This window comes from Carassius auratus, unplaced genomic scaffold (genome assembly GCF_003368295.1).
Source record: "Carassius auratus strain Wakin unplaced genomic scaffold, ASM336829v1 scaf_tig00214259, whole genome shotgun sequence".
Lineage (NCBI taxonomy): Eukaryota > Metazoa > Chordata > Actinopteri > Cypriniformes > Cyprinidae > Carassius > Carassius auratus.
This window is the reverse complement of record NW_020527582.1, coordinates 612,464-640,384: the sequence shown is the minus strand read 5'-3', so window position 1 is coordinate 640,384 and position 27,921 is coordinate 612,464. Positions and strand designations below refer to the sequence as shown.

At 36.1% G+C, this 27,921-nt stretch overlaps 1 protein-coding gene across 2 annotated transcripts in view; it reads right to left on the bottom strand.

The window, feature by feature from the left end:
- Positions 1-27,921, bottom strand: part of sema4ba (sema domain, immunoglobulin domain (Ig), transmembrane domain (TM) and short cytoplasmic domain, (semaphorin) 4Ba) — a 73,376-nt gene that overhangs the window by 13,568 nt on the left and 31,887 nt on the right. For both annotated transcript variants that reach the window (XM_026257205.1, XM_026257204.1), the window contains exons 2-8: positions 19,036-19,409; positions 7,182-7,342; positions 6,508-6,570; positions 2,442-2,540; positions 1,665-1,776; positions 1,448-1,564; positions 333-490 (exon numbers count right to left, since the gene is read on the bottom strand). In XM_026257205.1, the coding sequence (XP_026112990.1) occupies positions 333-490; positions 1,448-1,564; positions 1,665-1,776; positions 2,442-2,540; positions 6,508-6,570; positions 7,182-7,342; positions 19,036-19,150 (825 nt within the window). In that variant the 5' untranslated portion in view covers positions 19,151-19,409. The remainder of the gene's footprint in view (positions 1-332; positions 491-1,447; positions 1,565-1,664; positions 1,777-2,441; positions 2,541-6,507; positions 6,571-7,181; positions 7,343-19,035; positions 19,410-27,921) is intronic.

The window sequence follows — 27,921 nt, the reverse complement described above, 5'->3', positions numbered from 1 at the left end:
TTTGCCAAGCAGTGATAAGAATTTGAGGCGCTCTGCATTGAGGAATGCATCTTTGGAACACAAACCTTTTAATCTCTTCGAAAGGTAGCACACCTCTCTCACCTCAGTGTAACAGATAAAAACCATCGTGCAGTCAATGTAAGCACACACACAATATGTTCCACATCTGTGCACCAATATTGTCATGCACAAACATACTGGCATGTATTCCTTTCCACTGCATTTGTATAAATGTTGTGTCTGTACATGTATGTATTTGAATTATTGTTGTAGGGGGAATAGCCCTAATCCAACCGCCTTTGACACTGTGTTTATGCAAAACTGTCCCTCACCTTACACACGCGAGCAATGCGTGACACAATGGTGTTGTCAAAGAAATCGAACTCCTTTCCCGCTTCACTGAAGAAGAAGTAAATCTTATCATCATCGCCGACTGCATTGCCTTTGGGCAAACTTTCCTGAATGTAGGCTGAGCCTACAAAAGCGGGGTCTGTAGGAGAAATAAAAACAACTGTCAATCCACGTCATGCAACATACAGAGAGACAGCAGTGTTTGTAGGTAGTGGACTGTTTCAAATATAGCCACTGGTCCACCTGAAACCCCCTTTACATGACAATCTTTAGTTGTAATCACTGACATAAATGACATTTTGCATATGGGTCTTTCATCAACTTTGCCACTTATGGCAACATATTAAGCTATTACTCAGTGCTCTTTAGTAAAGAGAGAAGGGTTCAACTGTGTAAACTGACGCTAAATTGATTTGTTTTGTTCTCTGTAGTTTTGCTTTACATGAATAATTATCTGCTGTGCCAAAATTGCCTCTCAGTGGTAAGTTCAGGGGAGTTGAGTCCCCTAAAGAGAACAGAATGGGGGGAATTGTGTCTGCTTATAGAACCATTTACTTCCATGCTGTTTGTGCTAATGTGGTGCCTGAATTACTTAAAGGGATAGTTCAACAGAAATTTTAATTGTGGCCATTTATTTCCTGTCATGTCGTACTCTTTACAAACCTGTATGACTTTCTTTCTTTTAATCTTCTAATCTTTTAATCCTCTTTAAATCAGTTTTGATAGTTGAAATAAAACGTAATGAATAAAAAAAAATACAAATATTCCACTAAAAAAATTAAAATTAGAAGTGTAGCTTTGGTAAGTTGAAGTAAAATTATTACAACACAAATAAAGAATTAATTAAAGCTGTAATGAAATATAAAAATGACAAATTAAAAATGACAAAAGAACTAAGTTTCCTACCCCCCCCAACAATTTTAATTGTACCTGGCAAAAATAACTTAGCACCAGTTAGCACCTGGTTAAACTGAATTGTGTCAGGTGATTAAGATTAACGTGCAAGTTTTTGCACTTAAATACAGTGCACAAAAGTGCTGCTGTTGTGAATGAATCAGTCCTATTAAGAGCAGGATGGTAGTGGATTTGCCTTTACCTTGAAGCCAGTTCAGTGAGTTTTCAGTCTTTAAGGCTGTGCCCTGTCCAAGGCTTTTGTAAATGATGGGTTCATTCCCTTGGAAGTTACTGACTGTGCCGGCATACAGTTCTCCATCTGCAAAAACCATCATTTCAAACGAAAATATATTAATAAAGCAAGTTGGAGAAGAGTGTTGCACACATACAATACATAACACCAATTTAGTGGTATGTACCCGCCATGATGGCCGTGGACTTGTATTCAGGGTTGAAAGGGCACCGGCTACGACCATCTTCAGTGATTATTTCTCCCATTTCATTGCGCACCAGGGAAAAATCAGATGTGTTCTGGAAGAAAAAGACACAGGGACATTCTTAAAGACAGCAAGCACTGTCTCTTGTATCAACTGTTCTGACTCCTCAGTGCCTGAATAGATCTAAACAAGGACCTTACTTTGCTGAACAGAACATCATGTTATTGCGATAAGTCTGAAGAGATAGTGAGAACAGGATGAACGCACTCAAAGTGAAGGGATGATGTGTGTACTATCGACTCTGTGTGGGCCAGAGATAATGATAAAAAGGATGTTTGGAAGGATTTGCAGCTGTACGCGCTCTGGTTACATTTTGTTTGTGTCTAAATAGGGGCATAAAGGTAAAATATGCATCTGCAATCCATTTCAGGGGACAGCTGTGATAGAATCAGTTTGTGCAGGCGAAGTACACTATCCTAAAGCTTCAGTTTTAGTGGTCAGTGTCCACCCCTCGAATGCATAGACCGATCCAGGCATACTCTCCAGAGTGAAAGGTCTAAGTAAAGTGCAGGGCCATAATAATTTCTCATCTGAGCAGCATCTACCCTTAGGGAGAGCTGAAGAGTGTATTTCTGTGGACATTTTGATTGACTGAGTAAATTACATGGATAATGAATTCCTCCCCTGCAGCCTGTTAAAAGCATGGAGGGAGGTGGTGAAATCCTGCAGGACAATAGAGCAAAATGAAACGGTACTTACGATGTATGCGCAGATAGGGCTGAAAGCATATGTTCCACACACATACAGGTGAGTGCTGTTCACGCGCAGTAAAATCTTGATGTAGTTGAAGCAGTCAATCTGGAATTAGAAAGTGGACATAAGGAAATGCATAAGAGAGGGAGAGACATTTAAGACTTAAGACGTGGATGTGACAGTGCAGGGCCTTGATGAACCATTAGTTAACATTTTTGATGACAAGAAGCCCAAAATATTATAATCCTCTTGAAATGGACCCTATTCCTAAAATGAAAAGGCCGTTACGTATTTTCATGAATGTATAAAGACTCATTTGAAATGTTTGTGACTATTTAAATATTTAAAATACATTTATTTAATACTTAGTATAGTTAAAATCTATTAACATGTTTACTGACATATCGCTTAAGACTTACTGATTTAAAAATTATAATTAACCCTCAAGCATACTTCGTATAGAAGCGCTTAATTTGTCATTTGTCGGCAAATTTGGCTATGAAGGTCTCAGCTGTGATCCCAATTTTCGATAAAATAAAAATATAAACAATTTATGCAGTTTTTTGTGATTTTTGGTGGTTTTTTTTTTTTACCTGTTAACCTCTAAAGATACAATTTAATATAAATATGATTATTTTTATGTTATCTTTAATATCTATTATCCTTTAATAAAAAAAAAAATATATATATATATATATATATATATATATATATATATATACAGTCTTGTTCAAAATAATAGCAGTACAATGTGACTAACCAGAATAATCAAGGTTTTTAGTATATTTTTTATTGCTACGTGGCAAACAAGTTACCAGTAGGTTCAGTAGATTGTCAGAAAACAAACAAGACCCAGCATTCATGATATGCATGCTCTTAAGGCTGTGCAATTGGGCAATTAGTTGAAAGGGGTGTGTTCAAAAAAATAGCAGTGTCTACCTTTGACTGTACAAACTCAAAACTATTTTGTACAAACATTTTTTTTTCTGGGATTTAGCAATCCTGTGAATCACTAAACTAATATTTAGTTGTATGACCACAGTTTTTTAAAACTGCTTGACATCTGTGTGGCATGGAGTCAACCAACTTGTGGCACCTCTCAGCTGTTATTCCACTCCATGATTCTTTAACAACATTCCACAATTCATTCACATTTCTTGGTTTTGCTTCAGAAACAGCATTTTTGATATCACCCCACAAGTTCTCAATTGGATTAAGGTCTGGAGATTGGGCTGGCCACTCCATAACATTAATTTTGTTGGTTTGGAACCAAGACTTTGCCCGTTTACTAGTGTGTTTTGGGTCATTGTCTTGTTGAAACAACCATTTCAAGGGCATGTCCTCTTCAGCATAGGGCAACATGACCTCTTCAAGTATTTTAACATATGCAAACTGATCCATGATCCCTGGTATGCGATAAATAGGCCCAACACCATAGTAGGAGAAACATGCCCATATCATGATGCTTGCACCTCCATGCTTCACTGTCTTCACTGTGTACTGTGGCTTGAATTCAGAGTTTGGGGGTCGTCTCACAAACTGCCTGTGGCCCTTGGACCCAAAAAGAACAATTTTACTCTCATCAGTCCACAAAATGTTCCTCCATTTCTCTTTAGGCCAGTTGATGTGTTCTTTGGCAAATTGTAACCTCTTCTGCACATGCCTTTTTTTTTAACAGAGGGACTTTGCGGGGGATTCTTGAAAATAGATTAGCTTCACACAGACGTCTTCTAACTGTCACAGTACTTACAGGTAACTCCAGACTGTCTTTGATCATCCTGGAGGTGATCATTGGCTGAGCCTTTGCCATTCTGGTTATTCTTCTATCCATTTTGATGGTTGTCTTCCGTTTTCTTCCACGTCTCTCTGGTTTTGCTCTCCATTTTAAGGCATTGGAGATCATTTTAGCTGAACAGCCTATAATTTTTTGCACCTCTTTATAGGTTTTCCCCTCTCTAATCAACTTTTTAATCAAAGTACGCTGTTCTTCTGAACAATGTCTTGAACGACCCATTTTCCTCAGCTTTCAAATGCATGTTCAACAAGTGTTGGCTTCATCCTTAAATAGGGGCCACCTGATTCACACCTGTTTCTTCACAAAATTGATGACCTCAGTGATTGAATGCCACACTGCTATTTTTTTGAACACACCCCTTTCAACTAATTCAACTAATTGCCCAATTGCACAGCCTTAAGAGCGTGCATATCATGAATGCTGGGTCTTGTTTGTTTTCTGAGAATCTACTGAACCTACTGGTAACTTGTTTGCCACGTAGCAATAAAAAAATATACGAAAAACCTTGATTATTCTGGTTAGTCACATTGTACTGCTATTATTTTGAACAAGACTGTATAATTGCGGTTAGTTCAGACAGCCAAAATCTAAAAAACTGGTGACTTTGGTGCCATCTGCTGCCATTTGATGGTATAAAAATATCAAAATATCATGCATTTCAATGCACTATTTGGGCCGCAGTATTCAATGGCTTTTGTGTGTGTGTGTGTGTGTGTGTGTGTGTGTGTTTGACACATTGAGAATGTTGAATAGGTCCAAACCTTCATTTCTGTGTATGTTTAATCTGCATTGGATTTGTTGATTTTTATTGGACAAATATATATATATATATATTTTTTTTTTTTTTACCAATTAACTTAATTTATAGTTAATATCTTAGTAGCCAAGTCTTGAAGCACTCAGATTAAGGAACTATATATATATATGCCCAAATTTGTCCCAAATGTTTCACTCAAAATGTTTTTTAATACATTTTACATTTTTTATTATTATTCTAATTAACACTAAGGAAAAACTGTCTAGAAAGATATAACACAAATACAAACTATTCTTTCAAATTTGTAGGTTGCAACATAAGGTGAGAAATATGGACATGACCCCCCCCCCCCCCCACACACACACACAATTATGTGCAGATTTGCTTTTATTTCTTACTGTTAAAAACTATGGTCCTTAATATAATTAAATTATAACTTTAAAAACAGAATTTAAGTACACTAATTGCTAATACAATTTATTTTTTAATATATTATTTTTAATAATAAAGTTTGGAGCAACTCAAGGGAGGACAGATGATGACAGAATTTTCTGATGGAATCAAATGATATGCAGATAAAGTGTGATTTAATCAAAATGATCAAATTTAGACATGTATGAGCAATTTCAGATTTTTTCTTTTAAAAATATTTTCATCCAAAAATGAAAAATCCAAATCATTTACTCACCTTCATGTTGTTCCAAACCTATGTGACCTTTCTTCTTTATAGTGGTAAATAAAAGAAGATATTTTTAGAAATGTCTCCGTATTTTTTTCCCATACATACAATAGAACCCAATGGGTTCCAGTCTTGTTTGTCTCCCAGCGCTCTTCAAAATATCTTCTTTTGTATTCAAAGAAGAAACACAGTCAAACAGGTTTGGAACAAAACATGTAAATGAACTGTAATGAGTAAACGATGACAGATTTTTGAATGTGAACGTGTGATAATTATACAAATAATTTTTCCAAGATTCAAAACTAATCCGCACAAACAGTTGAACTTTACATGAAGGCAAATGTTCAAAGCAAGCACTAGGTTGTGTGCACAAGTGTTGTCTGGCTGGGCCTCAGAACTTGTTTTCACATCACTAGGTTTGATCTAAATCCTCTGTAATAGTCTGGGAGAGGTTTCTGGCAGCTCTGTGTTATCGGCCTCAAGAAACAACAGTTATTACTGCGTCTTCATCAGGGTCCAAACATCCATCCAAACCTGGCTCCCAAGACAAATCAATCTGGCAGCAAATTAGGCATGCAGATTATTAATCTAATAACAGCCCTTGTTCAGTGTCAAACTTTGAGGGAAATTACAGTGTGGACGTGTCAAGGCAATAACAGGTCCTACGAATTGAAAGTAGCGCGGCAGGCAGTTTCTCCGATTCACATTTAGCACAGTCATTTCACAAATATCTATTTTAGAGACCGACTTCTAACTTGAGTTGAATGAATCGACATGGCACTTCATGCTGAAATGTACAGACATCTCTCCACTTGGTTTGATGAATATCTCATTCACTCACCTGTAAATCTTTCCCTTTGAAACTGCACTCCTCTCTCTTTTTCTGTGGCGTGCTCCATGTTAACTGAAAAAGTGAAAATCGCAAGCTGCAGTTACATTAAAGTGTGCATTTACAGAAACATGATGCATTACCATGGACATGAGTAGGCCTGCTTCAGTGAATCACAGTGAGTTGGCTGTAGCATATTGCAGTCTCGCTTTTCTTTAATGTTTTGAATGAATCAAGCAATGCAGAATATGTGAACGCTGAAAGTCTATTTATGACTTAACTTAAAGAAACCGTTCACCCACAAAGCACTAAAGTACTATATTTCAAGTATTCTGGAATCATACGATAGTTTTGTGTGATGAACAAATGAAATTTAACCTATTGTTAATCCTTCAGTGAAGTGTTCAAGTGAGCTGCATTGGTGAGTTATTGAACTAAAGCTCCATATCAATCTGATTTTAGCCATTTGGATAATTTTTTAACCAATGACACCAAAGACAAATTGTCAGAAAATAACTGACCCACTTTACCTGTATTCACTCTAATATGTGTACAAACTTATGGGTGTTTTTAAGTGTTGTCTATGCCGAACATTAATAATATTCCACTTTCGTTTACTTATGCCCATATTCCAGACTAATGCACATGCTTATACATCCTCCAAAATAAAACACAGACATACTCACATTACGCTGCAGCTGCGTTCTGCTGATATCAGTGATATTGAGTGCGAAAAGAGTCTCTCGAGCTCCAACGTACAGCATGTTATCCTCTTTACTGAGGAGCAGAGAGGTGTAATTGAAGACTCCATTGGGTGAAAATCTCTTGGCCGACCTCTCGTTTGCATCTATGAGCAGATACGGAAAAGAGAGAGGGGAAAGGGAAGAATGTCAGCAAAACCGAGCCAAAAAGATTTACTGCTGGAAATATGATAAATGTGCAAAAGTCAGACATGTGATCGTGCTTTTCAGTTGGTTTTTCTTCAAAATACAGATTTAACAATGTAGCTTTGTATAATATTATAGTGCAAAAATGAATAAAAATTGTTTAAAATCAAAAATGTAAATATTTTAATATTAAGATATGAACCCATATTCAATGTATTCTGGGTCTGGTTGTATTTTTTAGTGGTAGAGATAATTTTAATAGTTGCATAGTTTGCATAGTTATAATGATAATTTTTAAGTATGAGAATATTTGTTTTGCCATCATAAATTCATAATTATCATTTGTTGCAATGTTTATTTTTATACAATTATATTTCTCTAAATGTTCTTATTTAATTTATTTTTATTATTTTTATTTTATTTTATTTTAAGATTTATTTTATATATATTAAGATTCACTTTTGAGTCAGTTGAGAAACACTGCTTGATAGTGTATTAGATAATAATGTCATATGTTTTCTACTGGCTGCCAGTGAGAAAGCTAAAACTTGTTACAGCCACAAAAAGTGTCTGAATAAATGTGAATGAGCATTTGTGTGGTCACTTATAGCTCAGAGACAGATGTTCATCTCTTAATCAGAGACACTGCACTGCATCATTATCATGGCAGCTCCTGCAGGCTGTTTCTCTGTTTCTATGACAGTGGCATCAATAAGAAGCAGTGTCTTTCCTACCAGTAGGGGGTGTTTGTTAAAAGGTTTAAGGGCATTGTGGCTGAAATTCCCTTTAGAATACTTTAGTGTGGCTTTTTTATGACTTCAGACGAGCCTCTTGAGAATTTGGTGGTGATTCAGACAGTGTGTAAAATGAAATGAGTGGATACACTCTTTCATTTCGTCTCTCCATAGGCTGGCAGAATGAAGCAGTACACGCATGCTACAATCATGACATCATTCCAAGATAGCAGCTCCTCTGGTCTTAAGACGCATGTCGAATCAATGTCAACAGGCTGTAAATTCAAACTTCATCACTACATGGCAGATGACAAAATGTTCTCCTCATCTGTCACTGGCTTAATGGTTGAATTGCTTGTCTTTTAGTCCAACAAACACAAAATGAGAGCCCAAAATTAAATAATAAAATTAAGGTTTATGTCATACGTGTGTCCTCTTTTTTCAGTAATAAATAAATAAATAAATAAAATCAGGAATATTCAGGAAAACTGTTTAGAAAAAAAATGTTTCAACTTGAACTGGCATTTTTCTGTGTCAAATACTTCTTCCTATTTCAGTTTATTATGCATATAATAATAATAATAATAATAATAATAATAATAATAATAATAATAATAATAATAATAATAAATAAATAAATAAATAAATAAATAAATAAATAAATACAGGTCTATTCAGGAAATCTGTTAAAAAAGTATTATGTTTAAATGTGAACTGGCATTTTTCTGTGTCAAGTACTTTATCCTATTTCAGTTTATTATGCAGAGAATATAAAATATAAAACAAACAAACAAATAAAATAAAATTTTACTTGCCCCAAAAAGTTCTACACTATAAATTACAAATACTGTTGTCAAAGGTACAGATTGTTAAATTCATTACAGACTTAATGTACACCAATATCATATAAAATACAAGGTCATGGGACATAAATGTTAAAGCTATCATAGCATACGAGCTTTGCTATTGATTTACTTACAGAAACCTTTGTAAGACATCCACTTCTGGTAGGTCTTACTTAGAGAGCATGTAATCATCACACTGATTGTGCTCCCATGGGTGACTTTGAGCTGAGGTAAGACTCTAAAAGCGTCCGTGTCTCTGGGAGCTGCTGCAGAGGGTCTGAGCCCTCGCTTCCTGAACCCCGGAGGAGACAATGCGGTAATAATAGGGCACCAGCTCTCAACCAGGAGGGGCTTATTACAACCAAATCCAGTCTGCTAAACCACAGGAGGGGATCAACAATGCACATTAATGGCAGGCTACTGGGGTCTCTGCCTCTTTGTGTCTCGTATTCCCCCTCTCTCTGATTACAGGATGAAACGGGGCACCACTCAACATCGGCAGCATTCATTTCAGAGGGTTTGGGGAGAAATTTAATGGCGATTTAGCAAGACAAGGACAAAGGGCAATAGCTGCAACCAAACAGGGCTTAAGTGGGATTTACACAGGCAGAAACCGTTCCCCCAATTATTCTTCAGAGTGCCACTGCTGGAGCGTTTTCCCTGGAGGTCACACAATGAGGCAAATAATTGTGCCCCATTAGGGGAAAATCACACATGTGAATGTTTTACTTCACTGTAAAATCCAAATGATGACAGCAGGCTGTGTTTCAGGAATTACAGTAAGTGTGACTTAACAGTATATATTAGTAAATATATTGCTATATGTGACCTTGGACCTCATTAGTTGCACAAGTACATTTGTAGCAATAGCCAACGATAACACACTGTATGGGTGAAAAATATTGACACATAAATAATATCAGTGACAAACAATATATGATGTATTTTCATATAATATATAAAAAGGTTAAAATGTCTCGCCTTATATGAGTCACAAATTCATAACTGAATATGAATGCTTTTAATTAACCTCGTGAAGCAGCTGTTACACTTTGCTAATTAAAAACGAATTTATCCATACAAAACAAATAACTGCCCATTTTGCAGAAATCATGCTTGAATTTTTATGTTTTATTGCAAATGTTTTGTTAATTTCCACCTCATGCTCATGATTTCTATTATAATACATACGCATATGGTCGGGCAGTCGCGTTACAGTCTAGTCGCAAAAGTCGAAATGCTCAAATCGGATCTGAAAATTTTGCATGTGCATATGGTCTGAATGCCATACAACCCATGTACAGCTCTCCATTGGAAATGAATGAATGACTTCCAGTTTGTCGCTTGTTTTTTTTAGTTTTTTTCTGTTTCTTAAGTATGATGAATTGCAATAGTAATGCAAGCACCAATAGTTATTTACTGTTGCATTGTCTTGGTCATTGTATGTTGTGATTTAAAGGGATTTATATGGCCAGTTAATGACTAACATTCTGCAAAATGTATACAGAACTGTATAAACACCTGCCCACGTCCAGCACTAATTAAATGCAGACCACTTCAAATAAGCAAGCTCTTTGGCAATATCAGGCTGTGTTGTTTTGGTGTTCGCACATGTTATGCTCAGGATCTCTGTCTGTAACCACTTACGCGGTTTTAAAACGGTATGATTGCAAAACGTAAGGAAAGAACTGCTCCACTGAAAACAAACTGAACAAAACTGATTAAGGATGACATGGAATGCAGTTCCAGAAAACAAACTACAATAACTTTAAATAAGCTTTTACAAGGGTGACAAATGACCCTATCTAACCCCACATTTCTGATGGCCTTCTCATCGATTCCCATGTCTTGAAACATTAGCAATGCCCCCCTACAGACAATACGCTCTCTCTCTCAATGAGTCTGTGGTATTATTGTTTGAATTGACTGAGGTCAGTTCCCATAGGGCAATTCCATGACAACAGCTGCCATTCGCTTCCTCCAAACTGCACGGGTGCATTCTGGGAAAAAGGCTTATCCTGTTCCCACTCATGGGGAAAGAGGGCTGAGAGTGTCAACAAGAGAAAGAGGTACTTATGAGGTGAACAGTTACTGTCTCTTGTGCTACAGCGGTACAACATATTATAACTTGCACGTCCTTGTCTTGTTGACCCTCAATCTTCAAAGTCCCTCATATCTTGATCTAATATATTATGAGGCACAGCTATGCTAGACTCTTTGTGAGGAATGAGATCATTACTGCCATTATTCAATTACATGTCATTTTTTTTTGGGAGAAAGCCACTACTAAATGGATTTCCATATCCGCAGCGCTTCGCTTTCTAATCCATTTAGAGAGAAATTAATTATGCAGGCTTTTAGGAAACCCTTCCATGTTCAGTTTTCAGAGCGGAATTCCCTACGGCTGCTCTAACAGTACATGCCCGAAGTTAATTAGAGACACAGAGCATCCCGTCGAAAAAAGAGCGACTGCGTGAGGCAATCTGGCCGTCAGTGTGAAAGATCAAAGCTCTGTTTTGTTTAGGCCTCAGCAGACGGCTCATTTAAGTAAACAGTGTTTCTGATGATTTGAGCTTTCAGAGGAAATTGCTCAGAAGTTAAATGCCTATTGCAATCCTACACAAATCGCACTGTACAGCTGGTAATGTTCCGCTATTAAACGGCAGAGATTAAAAAGCTATTTACCAAATCCCAAACTGTAGACCTAGTGGTTAGTGTCACTAAACCAGCTGCATTTACATTATTTCTCACCTTCCCGAGCGCCAGGTAAACAATGTATGCGCTGAAGGAGAAATAATGTCATCTCCAGGTGTCAGGAGAATGACAAGCCCCCTGTTGCCTTAATGACAAAGTGCTGACAGTTGAAGCTGCTTTTGATGTTGGGAAAAACAACCTGGAAATATGCTCTCTTCAATTGCTTTGTTGTAAACAGGGCTTAAGAATTATGATGGCAAGTTTTTCAGGAACGTTTACAGGAACACCGTGATCCGTTCGTTTTGAGGAGCACACTATAAATTTGAAATCCTGCACTTAATGGTGATGGCAGATAAAGGACAGTTCTTCATGGGTCAAGGTGAACAAATGAGCTATGGAAGCTGGAGCCGTATTCATAATCATAATCATCATTTTCATGGTTTCTCTTGTTGGAGCGAATCTGACGTAATGCACTTTTGCGAGATCAATATTAGATTAGCTTTGTGAATTTAAGACTAGGATACATACACTACACTTTAAGAATGTCATGCTGTACTTTTGTCTTTAATATAAGGCTTCAGCTCTCTTATAAAGTACAAAAAACACAAAGGTTAATATACAGAGCAATTAAAAAGGCATGCTGAGGCATTGCTAAGTGCATCCAAAACAGAAATATCTCAGTATCATCTAACAGCTTGCAGATCTCTAGTGGGACATTTCTATAGCACTAAAATCTTTTTATTTTCATTTTACTAGGCTTTGTTAGTCCTCAAACAGAATGAATTTAGACTAAATGGGAAGCTACCTTGTTTGATTTAAATTCATATGTTAGCATTAATACAATACATTAATGTACTTATAATGGAGCTTCCCTAGTAAAAAAAAAACTCTTACTAAGTTCTTAAAATTAAACCTAAAATGTGTTTTAATCGGAGAATTTTTTTTTTTTTATAATATCAGTCTTTAAAAGCAAGATGTTTAAAGTGTACTTGAAATATACTTTCAATAGCTCTACTTTAGCACAATCAGATATACTTCAGTAAATCTTTAGTTGAACTTTGGCCTATTCTTCGGCAAAGTTAAAGTGCATTAAATACAAAATTAGTAATTCCAGTTTAGCAGACTTTAAGTTTACCAAATTAGTACACCAATTGCAGTGTATTTTTACATAAATATGTAAATATTCAAATACATCAGACAAGTGTGCATCCCACTGTAGCTGTGTGACATTATCTATAATATCATAAGTATACGTTGTAAACTCTATCATTTGTATTTTTTTAGAAACTTGAGCACATCACATTCACATTATAAGCAAACTATATTGGTCCTGAAGACATATGAATTCATTTAAAGTGTTGATATACAAGCTAAAATATTTTCATAACCACCCTGAAATGAAAATTATTGCCCAAAAGGCAGACAGAAACTAAAAGTGAGTGGAACATGTCTGCTTTTGCACTGTTTTATGACAATGCAAACCACATAAATCTGGCAAACACAAATGCATGCTCGTCTCAGGTTGTGTGGATGTTCTCTTTATACACACACCATCCATTAAAGCACTGCCAAAAATCAATAGGATATTGAGTAAAGATCATGTTCCATGAAGATATTTGGTAAATTTCCTACCATAAATATATCAAAATGTAATTTTTTATTAGAATTATGCATTGCTAAAAATTCATTTGGACAACTTCATAGGCGATTTTCTTAATATTTAGATTTTTTTGCACCCTCAGATTCCAGTTTTTCAAATAGTTGTATCTCGGCCAAATATTGTCCGATCCTAACAAACCATACATCAGCTTTCAGCTTTCAGGTCATGTATAAATCTCAGTTTCAAATCAGGTCTTTTAAACTTTCTATTCATAAAATAAAAATACAAATAAAAAAATAAATAAATTATGGTTTCCAAACATCTGCAAAAGTGTTTTAACATTGGATAAGTTAAAGAAAGTTTCTTGAGCATAGTAAAATGACTTCTGAATGATCATGTGACACCTGAAGTAATGATGCTAAAAATTCAGCTTTGCCATCACAGAAAGAAATTACATTTTAAAATATATAACAACAGAAAACAGCTCTTTTAATTTGTAATATTTCACAATATTACTGTTTTTACTGCTACTTACTTTCAAATAAATATAAATCCAGAGAACATAAGAGACTTCATTTAAAAACAAGTAAAACTTACTGACCCCAAACTTTTGAATACGGTGTGTGTTCAAAGACATTAATGGCATAATGTTTGATATAATCTTATAAAAACCTATATTATAAAACTGCATTCGATGTTGTTCTAAACTGCTCCCTTCCTTCCAAAGGAAGTGGTCAGCAAAGTGCTCCTGGGAATCTGTAGGATCTTTTACAGTGTGCTCTTATAGTGTCTTTTCCCCTTTAAGGACAAAGCGCTTTCCCAAAAGGGAAATGTACTCTCACACTGCTCTGTTTTCATTAATGCCGCATGTTGATGAGAAATGACTGTTGAGCTTCTCCAGAGAAGGAGAAAGGAATGACGCAACACTCAGTTTACACTTCAGAAACATTCTGTTCTCTTCCACCTGCGTGCGTGGCCGGGTCTCCCTGCTCCAAACTCAGCATGAAATATTGAAAAACAGATGATATAATAAAAGAGCAGTTTGAAGTCACAGGAAGGACAAAAGAGGCAGAAACAGAAAACATTAAGACATCAAGTATAATCTGTTGAGACGTTCAGGAGAGGGGTTTAGTGTTTGTCTAGTGAACTGGCACAATGTCTCTCTTGTTAGCATGAGAAGTACAGAAGTGGCAGCTTGCACAGACACCATGGTGACCGCTGGAATTCTGGGTAGGTCAAACATGAGTTTGGTGAGCAGAACCCACATAAACACTCCCGGTTCAAACAGAGGAGGCCTCTAAAACTAAAGGAAAGAGGATGAATGTGCATGACGCCAAGCGCTGCAGTTAAAGGTTTGATCACAATGTGCATCTAATGAATTCATAAGGCAGAAGGGTTTTCATAAGTCATGTGGTAACATTTACTTGGAGATAAAGGCTGATTGAACTTTCCCATGAAAAACAACATTTTTACACAAACCTGCAACTTACAAAAGTTACTATCTGTATGATATAGTTATATATCTAGTTTTGGGACACCATGGTGACATAAGGGAGGTGCCAATAAACAAATAAATAAATGCAGGATGTGGCTACAGTGATCTAGGAAACATAAACAGTTAGATTTGTGGGTGTAGAAGCCTGTGTGCTTGTTTTTGCCTGACGGGTCTGACAGGTTTGATTAATTGGTGAAACTTAGCAGCATTTCACAATGTGGCTCTAATATACTCTAGTCGTGCCAAGATCAATTCAGTCACAGTGGAAGTGCAATGAAAATGAGTGGCGTCTATTTTGCAGCACACAGCAGTCTGTAATATTCCTCTATGTCAGACTCAGACTGAGTTTACTGAAGCCTGCATAGCATTGCATTGAGTGACATAAAAACGGGGGGGGGGAATTTTTAATTACATGCCAAATTACATAAAAAATAAATAAATAAATAAAAATAAAAAAATCACTTCCAGAATAAAAATTCCCTGATATATGGACTTAAAAGTTATGAGTTACGATATGAAAAAAAAAATCATGATAATTTACTCAACCCTATACATCATCCAAGATGTTCCTGTTTCTTCCTTCAGCTGAAAAGAAATTAAGGTTTTTGAGAGTAACATTACAGGAATTTTCTCCATATAGTGGACTTCAATGGGGACCAACATTTTGAAGGTTCAAACTGCAGTTCTTCATCTGTGTATTTCAGTTAAAAAAGGAAGGATAAGTTTTTTTTTGTTATAAGGTCGTTTTGCTAGATAAGACCATTACTCCTCAGCTGGGATTGTGTAGAACCCTTTGAAGCTGCATTGAAACTGCAGCCTGTTGGTCCCCACTATATGGAGAAAAATCCTGGAATGTTTTCCTTAAAAACAATAATTTCTTTATGACTGAAGAAAGAAAGGAATGTTACGCATCTTGGATGACACAGGGGTCAATTAAAATTCTCAAGTAAATTATCAAGAAATGTTTATTCTGGAAGTGAACTAATCCTTCAAATTCCTCCCATGCATCTAATAAAACTCCAAACTTTTGAAAGTTTGTCTTTTTTGCTCTTCTAGTTGACAATGACTCTAATATATATTCATTTGAATTCTACTTCAATTTAAATGAAAAACTGGCATCATGTTTGCCCTAACGATACTGAAATATTTCTTATATTTCCTTTTATATGCATTTTTTAATGAACCATGCTTAACTGACAAGTTAATTTGAAAGCACTAAAAACAACAACAACCTTGATATGTCCAAATCAGTGTCACATGGAACAGCATGTATAGGTTTTAATCCGTTGCTTTGGTTGTAAGGGTAAAATAACAACAGCTTTAAGTAAACAAGAGACATTCCTTCCTCTCGTGTTACAACGTGCCACCTGAGAAGCTACATCGTGATTTATGCAGCTGGATATGAATGGACTGTTTCCCCTTGATGCACGTTTTGGAAGCCTTCCATGGTTGACACATAGTGCAGGTCTCTGCTGCTTCAAACATGCCTGATCACCTCCAACCACAAAGAATCAAACACCACACAAAGCTTGAGCACCATACCGTTTGCATGCTATATATTACAGTGAGGATAAATCACTTCAATTTTAGGCTAGGGTAATAAAAACAAGAAGTACTTCAGGTACATAAACCAAGGATAAACACAATGGACTGATGTTTTTAACTCATAAATAGCAGTGGTGGACCAATCAACAACCAAGAGATTCTTTTTGTACCTTCTGTAGATGCATTTCCCCGCTTTACCAGGAGAAAATGGCTGGATAAACACAGAGCTCTTGTGTAAACCGCTTATAGGTGTCTTTTTAAATAGCTTTCTAATAGGCTTTAAGCACTGCAGCATAGAGTGTATCAAAGAGAGGAACAAAAGAAGAGAGGCTGAGCAGATGTAGTTTCTCCTCCTACAAACCCTGATCCTTCTTGATAGGCACATAATGAGAAGCAGACCATTCACACAGTAAACATACACACATGTTTGTTTTTGTGAAAAGTGGGGACATCCCATAGGCGTAATGGTCTGTAAAAACTGTTTATTCTATCGCCATTCACCAAGCCTACCCCTAAACCTAACCCTCACAGGAATCTTTGTGCATTTTCACTTTCTCAAAAAAACTCATTGTGTATGATTTATAAGCGATTTGAAAAATGGGGACATGGGTTATGTCCTCATAAGTCATACCCATGTCATTATACAAAGTTGTGTCCTGATATGTCACAAAAACAAGAGCACACACACACACACACACAATAAGAATAAACTGCGCTCTCTGATAGCTGTTGATTTCTTTGGATACACTGTCTGCATATTTTCAGTTCACTAAGTTCACTAGTTAAACTTGACCATGAATGGTTTGTAAAAAAGACGCAAGATTGTGTTTATTTTTAGTGAATTCAGCCCTGAACTCTTTGTGTTCATTCAGGTTTACCTGCATGAAATTTGCCATTAAGGTGAGTGACAGCATATACAGAGACACAGACACACCGGAAAACACTCAAACAGAGAGAATTAGCAGGATTCCTTGTTGCATTAGACAGGCAGAAGAGAAAAAACAGTGAAAAGAACAGCTGCATTCTTTCTTATAATACAGCATGATCCTGGGGACAACACAAGAACAAACAGCAAAGGACAGGAGGAACAAAGTGCTACAAGAAAATGTCAGACCGTAAAAAAGAACTGAGGACTGACAAATGAGACAAGAAGAGAAAAAAGTACGGAGAATAGACAAGATACAAAACAAGACCAGAAGAAAAGTGAAGAGATTCAGCGAGGAGAGATTTAAGTAAAGGCAAAGAAAAGAGATATGAAGACAATAAGAGACAAGCTGAGACCATAAGAAAAAGAAAAGATGAAATGATACAAGATCTAATGAGAAGTAAAGAGAAGAGATGAGACAACGTGAAGGACAAAATATCACAAAAAAGAGGTGAAGAGAAAGGACGAGTCAAGATGAGAAGACAAGACAAGGTCAGAAGAGAAGACTAAAGAACAATCAAGATGATAACACAAGACTAAAGTTTAGACAAATCGAGAAAGGAAGAGAATACAAGCAGAGAAAACAAGAATAGAAGAGAAAACAAGACAAAATTAGAAAGAAGGATAGACAAGGCAAAACAAGAAGAGAAGAGATTAGAACAAAATGAGAAGAAAGGACACATTGAGACGAAAAGACACAAGATGGGTCAAGATGACAAGACAAGACAAAATAGAGAAGAGAAGAGAAGAGAAGAGAAGAGAAGAGAAGAGAAGAGAAGAGAAGAGAAGTTCCATTGGTCAGCAGGAGAACAAAACCTCCATGGAGGTAGACCCTCAACAGAGGCAGTTGACATGTCTAGGCAGGTTTAGCAGGTTTAGTATAGCCCCATCACATCGTGAGCTAGTTTAAATGAAGGTGAAAATTAAATGTGGAAAGGATACGCAAGTGGGTATGAATATAGGTTGACATAAAATCTTTGTCCAACATGATGAAGACACATAGTACAAACACAGCAAGCCCATGAATTGAAGGATTTGTGCACTTGGACTTATTTACACTTCAAACTACACAACATGCCATTGTATGTATTAAATAAGAAACAACTGTGTGTCGCACGCCAGCGCTTTAACAAAAACCGTGCTATTGTCTTAAAAGGTGTCAACATTCTCCATCACAAAAGACTGGTACCTTAGTGATGAAAACCATCATTTAACATGATCAATAGTACCATAGTAACTTAATAAAGCCATAGTGCACTGTGTTTACCGACTCATTGTGCCGCTTCTCTTCACAATTCACTGAAGCCTGCAAAAACAAGAATGGACGCACCCAAAATTGCCTACGAATCACGCTAGAGGAAGTGGTTTGTCTTTAACACGACAGATGATATGTTAGAGATGCAGCTAAGCGATCATTAAGAGCGAGAGGGGACATATTATGCTGTTGAAAAAAAGTGAGACCACTTAGAAGTTTATAATAGACGCTTTGTTGTTCTGCGATGAATGATATGGAGATGCATGTGTATGTAGCTCATTATGTTCGCAGTGGCACAGTGGTTTTGTAAACGCAGTAATCCACCTCCATACAAACACGCCGGATGGCAGCATGAACCAATCAGCCATTGGTATCTGCTTTCTGTTTATCAACACTTCAGCAAGTGTTACTGTCTGTGGGAGATGACAGGGTCTTCTGTCCGTAGCTCCCTCAGAGCTCTTAAGTCGACTCCAAACCAGCCTTAATTTATAGCCTCGTACCATTCTGTTCTTTTACACGCTTTCAGAGTGAGTTGTGCGTGTGTATTTCTGTGCACTTACTGTAAGAGAAACTGAGGCGAGGGGTGACGTCGTCTTCTGCTGCTTGACCCCATCCAACCAGAAGGACATGGAGGAGAAATAGGATCGAGACACGTGTCATGTCTAGTGTCCACATTTTTTTCTTTGTGTCTCAATGTGTTTTCTCTCCAGATTTTCTGGCGCTCATGGAGATCTTTTCCCTTGCTCGTTTATTTTTCTTCTTCTCCTCAAACCCCTGAAAAGGAGAACCGTGTACTGATGGGACGATCACTGTTCACCTTCGTAGGGCCTCACAATGGTGGATTTCCAGTGGTGGAAGTCCTCAAGGATGGTGGTAAAGCTCAAATCAGTCTCCATGTGCTTGTGTTGATTTCCAAACAGGCTTTTCAAACCATCTGCAACAAATAAGACACACGAATAGTCACATTAACATAAACATTTTACTGCTGGTGTGAATTTCATCACAACATTTTATACTTCATGCTCAGAATATTCAGGTTTTTTGCAATCTAGTCTACAGAAGTAGTTTGATATACTTGCTTAGATAGGACTGACCCTGCTTAAGCCAGCCTGAGCTTGTCTTAGCTGGTTTAACCTAGCCAAAGCTGGTATAGTTGGGAGGCCGAAAGCGAAAAGTGCCCCAAACCTCTAACAAAAAGCATAGACTTAATTAAGACCATACGTATAGAGTTCATTTCACAAGGATTTATCTATTTCTAAATGAAGCAAACATCCTTTTCATGCTACGCTAAACCCACAATATAGTGTGAGCGAGTCTCTTTAGGACATGCTTGATAGCATCAGGAGATGTGGGAGCTCAAACCAGACGTCTTCTACCTATATGGCATACTCTCCGTGTGGGGTTATATCGCTATAATCATCAGTAAAGATTTGCATTGTGCCGAGAATTACCGCATGAATGTAGCCCTAAGGGACACAAATTACACAATATTTACTCACTGCTCAGCAGGGCTCTAGGTCTGTGTTTAATCAGCGCTAATCGCTAAGGTGAGCAGGTTTGTGGGAAAGTGCCCTTTTTGAAAGACCACCACTAGCAGTGGTGGACGAAGTACACAAATCAAGTACTTGAGTAAAAGTACAGATACATATGGTAAAACATTACTCCAGTAAAAGTAAAAGTACTCCTTTTTCAATTTTACTCAAGTGAAAGTACAAAAGTACTCGATTTTTTATGTACTTAAGTAAAAAAGTACTGCAAGATAGATGTTTGCAATTTTATATAGGCTACTTAATTTAATTTTATATTAGCTCATTTTTTTATAATCCTACTCAAAATACCTTGGATTTTATTCAAAATAACCACTATATAGAGTCAAGATATATTTTTGTTGTTGATATGGACTACGTTGACGAGAGTAATGTTCACTGTGAAGCTTACACTGTGATGTACATGAGAGAAAACAGAGATGACCATCTGATTTTCACCAGTAAGAACAAAGTATTTTAAAGTTAGTTGTTTTACAGAACATCAAAGTTACAGTACAGACCAAAAGTTTGGACACACCTTCTCATTCAAAGAGTTTTCTTTATTTTCATGACTATGAAAATTGTAGAGTCACACTGAAGGCATCAAGGTCTATTTGACCAAGAAGGAGAGTGATGGGGTGCTGCGCCAGATGACCTGGCCTCCACAGTCACCGGACCTGAACCCAATCGAGATGGTTTAGGGGTAAGCTGGACCGCAGACAGAAGGCAAAAGGTCCAACAAGTGCTAAGCATCTCTCGGGGAACTCCTTCAAGACTGTTGGAAGACCATTTCAGGTGACTACCTCTTGAAGCTCATCAAGAGAATGCCAAGAGTGTGCAAAGCAGTAATCAAAGCAAAAGGTGGCTACTTTGAAGAACCTACAATATGACATATTTTCAGTTGTTTCACACTTTTTTGTTATGTATATAATTCCATATGTAATTCCACATGTGTTAATTCATAGTTTTGATGCCTTCAGCGTGAATCTACTATTTTCATAGTCATGAAAATAAAGAAAACTCTTTGAATGAGAAGGTGTGTCCAAAATTCATAATGATTTTTTCCTTTTTTCTTGTCTGTGGTTTAAAAACACCTATGGCCAAACGGGGTGCATCTATTCCCACTGATAATTACTGTAGTTACCATGTTCTGAACATCACATCCTTTCTTTTCTAACCAGATGTAATCTATCTATCTATATATATATATATATATATAGGTGGCTGAATAAAAATATTTGGACACTATTTATAAAAATTATACCAACTTAGCACCAACAAGCTTGTTAGCTAGACAGTTAGCATCAGCTAACAATATTTACTTATTTTCAGTACGATGAACATTCATGTCTGTCTACTCGTCTAGTTAATCCAAACAATATACATATGTATAACGTTACTGTCGATAAAAAATATAAAAACAGACGTCACATAGGACATTTTAATTAAACTGTTAACATTACGGCAGCGGTGAATTTGAACGTGCATGAGTTATTGTATTTAATCTGTGTTATTTTATGGGTTTTTTTGTTGTTGTTTTTTTTTTTATACCTAAAATTGATGTGTCTGCATCATCTGCACTCGAGCATTTCAGTGGGCTTAAATAGATCACTCTTTACAACGGATTTAGTTCCCAAACAACTGACAGTTTTGACCTAAATATGATTTTCAGTTACAATAATTAATCCAAAATTTCGACATTAATAACTTACTTTTAGCAACGTCAGACGCACGCGCGCTCACAAGATCTCCCGGTTCTTACTTCTGGGGACTCGTCTCGCACTAAACGGTTCATTTGAATCAGTGAGTGGTCGACACCAAAACAGCTGCAATCGGATCATTCTAATTCGTAAACGAATTGTTTGGTGTGATTCGCGATCCGATTTAAAAGTTTATTTTGAAAAGATTCAGTTCGTTCATGATGAATCAGACACCGCTTCTGCGTGTCGGAGCACATGATATATTATAAGGAGTAACGATATGTTTTATGAAATGTAGTGAAGTAAAAAGTACGATTTTATGCTATGGAATGTAGTGAAGTAAAAGTAAAAGTTGCTCAAAATAAAACTACTCCAGTAAAGTACAGATACTTGAAAAATTTACTTAAGTACAGTAACGAAGTAAAGCTACTCCGTTACTGTCCACCACTGACCACTAGTCAATGGAATATCTACAGTATATTATGCAGTGTTTTTGGATGCCATTCTTCGGTCAGCGAACTTCACAAGAAAGATCATTCTGGTGCACTTGTATTTGTTGGTGAACAACAAGAACTAATCTAAAACAACATGGAGATATCTACTGGCGTAAGCTGGTCTTCTCAGTAGGGTGTAAGGATGATAAGGCAATAAATGAGCACTTCCTGGAAGTGGTGGTATCATTTATGAGACAATGGAAAGTGCTTCATTCTCTGTTTACTGTTAGCTTACAATGTTCGGAGAACAGATGACCCCACTTTACCAAAATCACCCACACTGATCGTCATTCATCTTTTCCATTCCATAAAGCACCATTCTGAGAATGGATATTCAACGTAATGCCATAAAATGCATGATTTCCAGCCCCCTGCTTAGTCAACCTCATTTGCTTCCATTTAGATAAGCAAGGTAAAGTCATACATGGAGTTTGACTCCCAGGCAAATGAAATGGACTGTAAATAAGTTGAATAGCTTTGCACTTGATATGTGATCTACAGCATAGAACCCTGCAACCCTGTCATCAACCCAATATGTCAGCGGGCTAACACTTAAGTGGTTTCCATTACCCTGGCTATATAGACAAGCCTTTTAAGTACAACCACAAAGCTAATCCAATTGCAATTCCCATTTAGGTTTAAGATTTAATATCAACGTCAATGTGTATATTTTATTTTTATGAACTGCCAACAGTAAGCTAACAAATAGGGTGTGGTAAAATCAGAGTTGGAGGGACAAAAAGCAGTCTGGCTTAAGCTATAGGCATCCGAATGTAACATATAACATTCCACAAATAAAAAAAAATGAAAAAGTGTTATTACTGAGCTTTAATTAGGTGTAACGGGTGGCCTGTGTATGCCATAACACTTCTGGAGATCATCATATTTATTTGTGCTTTACCCCAGAAAGCCTCAAAATCGAGCCAACGCTGTAATTTGGCATCAAGCTCTAAGAGTGATACTGCAGGCCAATTTACTGTACAACTGCCAAAACAGCAAGGATGCTTTGCTCTAATATAGACAACATGAGAGCACTAGCTGACAGTCATCCCTTAATAAAAAGAAGACAGAAGCAAGACAACTTTTCCATCTGGAGCACGACAGACCTCGGACTCCCACTGGGAAGATTCACGTCCCAAATGGGAAAACTGCTGCTTGTTTAAACAGCTTCTCAACATTGTATTGGCACAGCATGAGGAGATAAACTGATTACAAGGGAATGCAGTTTAGATTTCCACAAATGATCTTCCGAGGAACTGTTGAATCATTGACGATCGTGGTTTATCAACATCAGACAAGGCCTAAAAGCATAAAACTGTTTACCACATTATGTCTGATAATGACAGATTTATGTCACTGCTTAAGCTGTATATACCTAGGAACAACATATGGCACATAACAAACAAAGTAGCACAAAAGGACACAGAAAGTTTAACCTGAACTATATCTTCACTTACAGAAAATATGCAACCTTGAAAGGACATTCTATGTATAGTCTGTTGATAACACATTAGCAACCACCACAAAGAGCTCAATTCCCATTAAAGGAGTTCACAAACTTCAGTGTTTGTTGTAATTGGCATTTGCTACACTGTTTTATCATCAACAGCTATGAAATCTCAGCTCAAGCAAGTGATACATTAACAAGGTCAAACTCCTCCTGCTACTGTCCATATGCTGGGGTTGGGATGTGTCCTGCACTGGTCAAGGCTGTGGCTTCAGCCATATTGGTGTAGGAGACTCACTTACAAAGCACCATTAGCCTTCCTTATGCTGGCAACATTGGAGTGACATCCCAGTTGCCCAGTGGCAATGTGATCTCATTAATTTCAAGTTTTGACAGGAAGAGGATAAATGCTGCTGAGGCACATGAGAAGCTGAAGTAGGACACTGAAGGTCTCTCTCAAAGATATATAATACACATTTTCCTTTCTTTCTACTGTTAAATTAACGCAGGAGCCATAAATCATCTCACTACTGATCCTCAAAGGTGTTTATTGTGATGAATGTTCAAATACTAACTACAATTCCCCAAATCCTAAAAGCAACGACCCCCAATGAATGAGGATTATGTTTAAACATTAATCATTTAGTTAAAATAATGGTGAAAAAAATGGACTGAATGAATATATTTGTTTGGTAGTTTCTATGATTTTCGAGATCTATGTTTGTTTGTTTTTTCTTTGGTGGGTCGATCACTGTTAGCCAGAAAAATGTACTGATACAGCATGACTTTAATATGATTTGTAACATGAAAACAAATATGATTTAGAGACATTTGGAGGGTATTTCTTGGAAGGATTTGGGGACGAACTGTCCTTTAAATAAATTTTCTCCCCCAGACATATAAAACTAGTGTGCAAATAATACTGAACTCCTAAAGAGGAAAAAATGGAAATGGTTTGCATTATCATAAAGTAGGAAACTTTCATCCAAAGACCACACAAATAATTAAAATGATGGCATGTGTTAACTAGTACATAAATAATATCCATTCAGTCAACGCCCAGTCAATAATTCTGTGTTCTTCCAGTTTGTGAGCCATATGTAATGATGGCATCAAATGTCACTTCCATCTTTCATAAAAGTAGAAATAGTTGACTACATAAACAGCTGTCCAGATTATCTGGTTTTTCAGAGATATATAATTATCCTGAAGCAAAGCCAGAGACTAATGCTTTTCTTTAGATAAGCATGCAATAGTATCTATCACTTCTTAAAAAAAAAAAAAGATAATAATAAATGATACAAAATTAAATAAAAAAAAAAATGTATTGTTAACTGAAACTATTAAATAATAACTATTATTAAATATAAATAATCGGGGAAAAAAACCTGTTTTGATAAATTGATAAATAATAGTAAAAATCTGGCAAAAAAAAAGGCAACTAGCTGAAATAGATTTAAGTACACGTAATAAAATTAAAACCTAAATAAATATAAATTACTAAACTTAAAGAGAATGTAAACCAGAAAAATGTCAAGTTAAGAACCTATCATAATATTATATATACTATATAAAAGTTTTGTATTTTTTTACCAAAGTTTCTTGTGCTCTTTAAGGCTGTATTTATTTGATCAAAAATACAGAGAAATATTATTGTCATTTAAAATAACAATTTCTATTTTAATATACTTTCAAATATAAATTTATTCCTGTGATGCAAAGCTGAATTCTTTTAAAAGTATATTATTATTTATATATAATAATAATAATAATATAATATATTATTTATATTATTATTATTATTATTATTATTATATTTAAAGTATATTAAAACTGAAAACCAATATTAGAAATTGAAATAATATCTCACAATAAAAAAAAAAAAAAAAAATTCTGTATTTTTGATCAAATAAATACAGCCTTGATGACCACAAGAGACTCCATTAAAAAGCATTACAAACCTTACTGATCGCAAACTTTTTAACAGCAGTTCATACACTGTAAAAAATTTCTTGTTGTTTTTACAAAAACTTTTTGGCAGCTGTGGTTGCCAGAATAATTTTGTAAAAATACAGAAAACTGTAAACACATTTACGTCAAAAACTGTTAATTTTACAATATAAAGCTGTAATTTACAAACAAGAAAATGTGAATATAAACCAGTAAATTCAACAACACACAAAATTAAATCTGTTTTGTACCTTGAAAATACTGACAACCACCATAATAATAAAGATGGTACTGTATAAGAGAAAGCCACATGAAGTATCAAAGCTCATCACAAGTAGCTTCACCACAAGCAGAAGTATATATTAACATATAGAAGGTGCACATTTATGGAAACACAAAACACCATCATGGTAACACACGTGATACTTAAATAATGCAAAAAACTTTCATTAAGCAACAGAAGATGTAACATAAAGCTCAAATGTACATAACTGATAACAAGAACTATTTAAAAACATGATTATTTAAACAAAATACTTTCAAACGTGGAGTGTCACGCAGGGAATTCTGGGAATATCAGTTTACAGTTTTACACTGTAAATTATACATTGATTTGTTCTTTTTTTACTTCTAAAAGCTGTATAATTAACAGAATTTTACTGTAAATTTACATTAAATGCTTTGTTAGATCTTTTACAGTTTTTCCCTGTATATAGTACGGGAACTTACTGTTAACCTATTATCAGTTTTTTTCCGTAGCGTTTTTACAAAATTTTACAGTTAAAATTACACTTATTTTTTACAGTGTATATATGATGTTAAAATTACACTGTGTGTATTGATGGAATGGAGAATGCTTATTTATTCCACAACTCACCAAATCAGCAGTGTTTTGTGTGTAAAATTGTGTTTGTGAATGTGCGAGTGCAGAAGCAGATGTTTGAGAGAAGGAATGTGTCGTGACTCAAGGGAACTTTAAAGAATAAATAGCACATGTGTGACAGAACTATGACTCATTGCTCACAAAGTGCCTGCTGAAATGGTCCATTGCAGACGTTTCGCAAACTTTGAGATCAGATACACACGGACACCTATGAATCAGAGGGATTGCGAAACATGACTCAGCAGAACAGGTACACTTCAGAATTACAGGAAGTAAAGCTGACACTTGTTCATTAGAACTAAGTCATCGGAGTAAAGTTCAACATCAGTGTCTACTGTATTTAACTTCCCGTGCTCTATGGAAAGAGTGAATCATGAAGTGCGGGATCTGAGATCGTGGAGTTTTCCACTGTCTTCGTCTCCGAGCTTAGAGTAATTAATTGCCCACTCCTCCCTGGGAGATCTGGCTAGCTGAAATTACATCCATATGTTCCTTCAAAAAGATCTTTAATCGCCTAATTAAAATCTTATTAAATGGCAGAAGCAAAATGTAAAAAAAAAACAACCTCTGGCTCAGATCAAGTTTGAAAACGCTAAAGCTAATTTTTTTATTCAACACTTTTGAAAAGCATTATATTCAGTTTAATTAAATGGGTGACCTATCTAGAAATTTTTTTTGATAAAATGTAAAAAAAAAAAGAGCATGAAATGGCCCAGGAATATCATAACCGCTTTCTCTCTAAAGTAAAATACCTCTAACGGGGACAGAGTCAGATGTGCAAATATTTCTAGCAGAGATGCATTTTAAATCTGGCACAGAAGCATCTGTGAAAAAAACTGCTAATGCGATCGTCTCATTGTCAGGTAAAATGATATTTAAATGAAAGCTGTTTCTGGTATAGTCTTCATTTTAGTGCATATGATTATCTTATTGGTTAAAGCAACATGATAACTGACTCCAGGTCAGCATTCTAGTTGTGATCAAAGGCCCACAGGTTTCCACTCAGGTCTTAAGGCAAATACTACTGTATTTAAAAAGCGATTCTTGTTGGACAGAAAGAATGTGTGGACCGGATGTAATTGAATTCCAAAGTGTAATTTGAGCAATGTCAATATAATTAGAGTTGTAATGCTGCTACTGTCACTGCATTGATTCATCTCTAATGGCATCCACTGCTTTCAGTTTGACTTTGAACAAAGCTTTTCTTAACGCGCAGCATACTGTATGGAAGAACTGCCCCGGTTTTCCAAGAAATAAGCCTCACTGGAATTTATTACAAAGAATTGCCATTCTCAGAAAAGAATATATAAAACAGCTCCTCAGATGGAGGAGCCAGAATCTCAGTGAAGAAAATGCAACAGGTGGTGTTTTGTCATTTCAGTGGGTGGCTACATTCAGTGTGGTTTACATTTTCCCCCGCAAGTGCAAAATTAAAACAGGATGATC